This window comes from Sinohyriopsis cumingii, chromosome 8 (assembly GCF_028554795.1).
Source record: "Sinohyriopsis cumingii isolate HCF-2022 chromosome 8, ASM2855479v2, whole genome shotgun sequence".
Lineage (NCBI taxonomy): Eukaryota > Metazoa > Mollusca > Bivalvia > Unionida > Unionidae > Sinohyriopsis > Sinohyriopsis cumingii.
In genome coordinates, this window is record NC_142968.1 from 78,286,029 (window position 1) to 78,288,578 (window position 2,550).

Genomic DNA, 2,550 nt, shown 5'->3' on the forward strand with positions numbered 1-2,550 from the left:
ACAACTTCAGATGCAAAGAGCAGGCTTATTAGGTAAACATTTTCGATGGCTGAAAAGAAAACTCCTAATGACAAATGCCTTAATCGAAGATGTAAAAAGTAAAACAAAAGATGGCACGCTTCAGAAATTGTCATGTAGGATCATAAAGAAATATCGTTGTGCGACCGCATTCAGTAAAGAGGTTGGAGTAAGTCGTCGACGGATCATTAACGCTAGCTCGCAAAGAAAACAACGAATAACGATCAAAAATCAAATTGAAAACGACGTCGTGGAGTTTTTGGAACGAGAAGACAACAGTTTAACATTGCCTGGAAAGAACGATTTTAAGAAGGCAGACGGTGAGGTTAAACAAAAAAGAATTCTCACAGACTACATGCATAACTTACACTCGAAATTTTTGCTAGAAAACCCAAATGTTAAAGTGTCAAAGTCCGTGTTCTATAAAATGAAACCGATGCATATTCTGTTTGCAAACTTTTCTTCGAGAAAAACATGTCTGTGTACTAAGCACCAGAATATTGCTCTGCTATTGATGAGAAGTGTCCGGTTGAAGTCAAGTTTTTTCACTGGAAACGGGTCCAAGAAAATGACAAGATGCGTTGGAAAGAAGTACAAGAACAAATGCCTAAAGAAGACTTTAAACAATTGATGAAAATTGAACTATCTGCGTTTCGAGATCATGTAGAACGTGTAAGTACACAGTACAGAGAAATGAAAAGGTTACGCGAAAACCTTCCAGATGGCCATATTTTAGTCTGGATGGACTTCGCAGAAAATTTTGTGTGTTCCTCCGTTGAAGAAATCCAGTCGGCTTACTGGAACACGTCAATGATTTCACTCCACACAATGGTAGTGTACTTTCCAAATAATCACTCTAAAAAATTACACAGTATAGTGGCAATATCCGATCTTATCAACCATAATACTACAGCAGTGCATACAATCTTAAGAAAAACCATACCAGTAATCAAAGCCGATTATCCTGCACTGACAACAGTTCACTACTTATCGGATTCGCCTACAAGCCAATATAGGAATCGATACATCTTCCAGTTTCTTGCATACCACGAAGAAGAGTTTTCAATAAAGGCAAGATGGAATTTTCTAGAAAGTGGACACGGAAAAGGCCCGTGTGATGGTCTAGGAGGAAGTGTTAAACGGTCAGCAGATATGGCTGTCAGACAAGCCAAGTGTAACATCCAGGATGCAGCAGATTTTTATGCCTGGGGTTTGCAATCTGAGTTGGCAGGAAGCAAAGTAAAATATCTTCTTTATACACAGGAAGACTACGATGAAACAGTTGCTAGAACTGCAAAGAGAGAAACTCCACTTAGTGTTACTGGAACCATGAAATTACACGCTGTTGTACCATCTCGTCAGGCTACAAAGAGTGTATACACAAGAAACGTCTCGTGTTACTGCCTAACCTGCATGACGGATGTCGAAACCACAGATTGTGCAGGCTGGGAGTTACATGCATTATCTGTAGATAGTAACAAAACAAGCGAGGAAAATATGCAAGTGTCAGATGAACATAGAAGAAGCGAAGATCAACATAAAGACCATTACAGTGGTAATGAACGTCAAACAATAATTCCAAAGGAAAACGATTTTGTAGCAGCAATTTACGACAAAAACTGGTATATCGGAAGAGTTACCGATGTTGACGAAACAGAGGTTATGATAAATTTCATGTGTAGAGCAGGCAAATACGATGATTCTTTTAAATGGCCTACTACAAAGGACGAGATATGGCTCGACCATAAAAACATTATATCAATCATAGATGAGCCAGTTCCTCATGGGAAAACAAAGAGACTCTTCAAAATACCGAAGGAAGTTATTGATCGCTTAGAAGAGGGATTCGTGTCGCTTAAAGATGGACTCTAGACGTCAATTGTTGATTTTTTTTTACAATGTGTTCCTGACTCTTATCGTCCGTAACGAAATTTCTTAATGTCCGTAACTGTATAAATTGAGTGAATTGTGGATTTATTCATCATTGTTGAGTAATATGGTGCATATAAAAGCTTTTTAAATTGAAAATTCCTATCAAGTTTCTAGTTTGCCAGCCTGAGCAGTTATTGTTCTTAAATTATTCTTGCATACTGTCTTTTTTTTTAACGAGAGGTATGACTACGGCCAATTTATTGATACAGGACATGACAGTGATAAGTTTTGAAAGCTAGATATCTATCTGATGTTTGTTGATACTATTTTGATTTGTGTTATTACTTTTGACTTAAGATTAAATGCTATGTTGAGGCAATAACGCTTTCCACTCATTCCGTGAAATTCATCGAATGTCCGTAACGAATACATGCCTATGAAAATCCAACCTCTGATGAAACAACACTCTTGAAAACAGATAAAATATATTAAAAATTGATAAACATATTATTACTTCAGCTAAACATTACTTCACACAAGGATTATGAACATTTAAAAAACAAGGAGCATGACACAAATGTTGTACCAGAAATTATTTCTTTAAAAATGACACAATGACCATAAAGATTTTCTTGTTTTTTAAAACGAAAAAGTATTTGG

At 36.6% G+C, this 2,550-nt stretch overlaps 1 protein-coding gene across 1 annotated transcript; it reads left to right on the forward strand.

The window, feature by feature from the left end:
- Positions 1–529: 529 nt before the first annotated feature.
- Positions 530–2,272, forward strand: LOC149793929 (uncharacterized). Its single transcript, XM_089967865.1, has one exon. It carries the CDS (start codon positions 595–597, stop codon positions 1,888–1,890), a length of 1,296 nt encoding a protein of 431 aa, XP_089823991.1. The 5' UTR covers positions 530–594; the 3' UTR covers positions 1,891–2,272.
- The last annotated feature ends 278 nt before the right edge of the window (positions 2,273–2,550 follow it).

Excerpts from the sequence above, each read along its gene's own strand:
- LOC149793929 (XM_089967865.1), top strand. The coding sequence starts at position 595 with ATGCGTTGGAAAGAAGTACAAGAACAAATGCCTAAAGAAGACTTTAAA.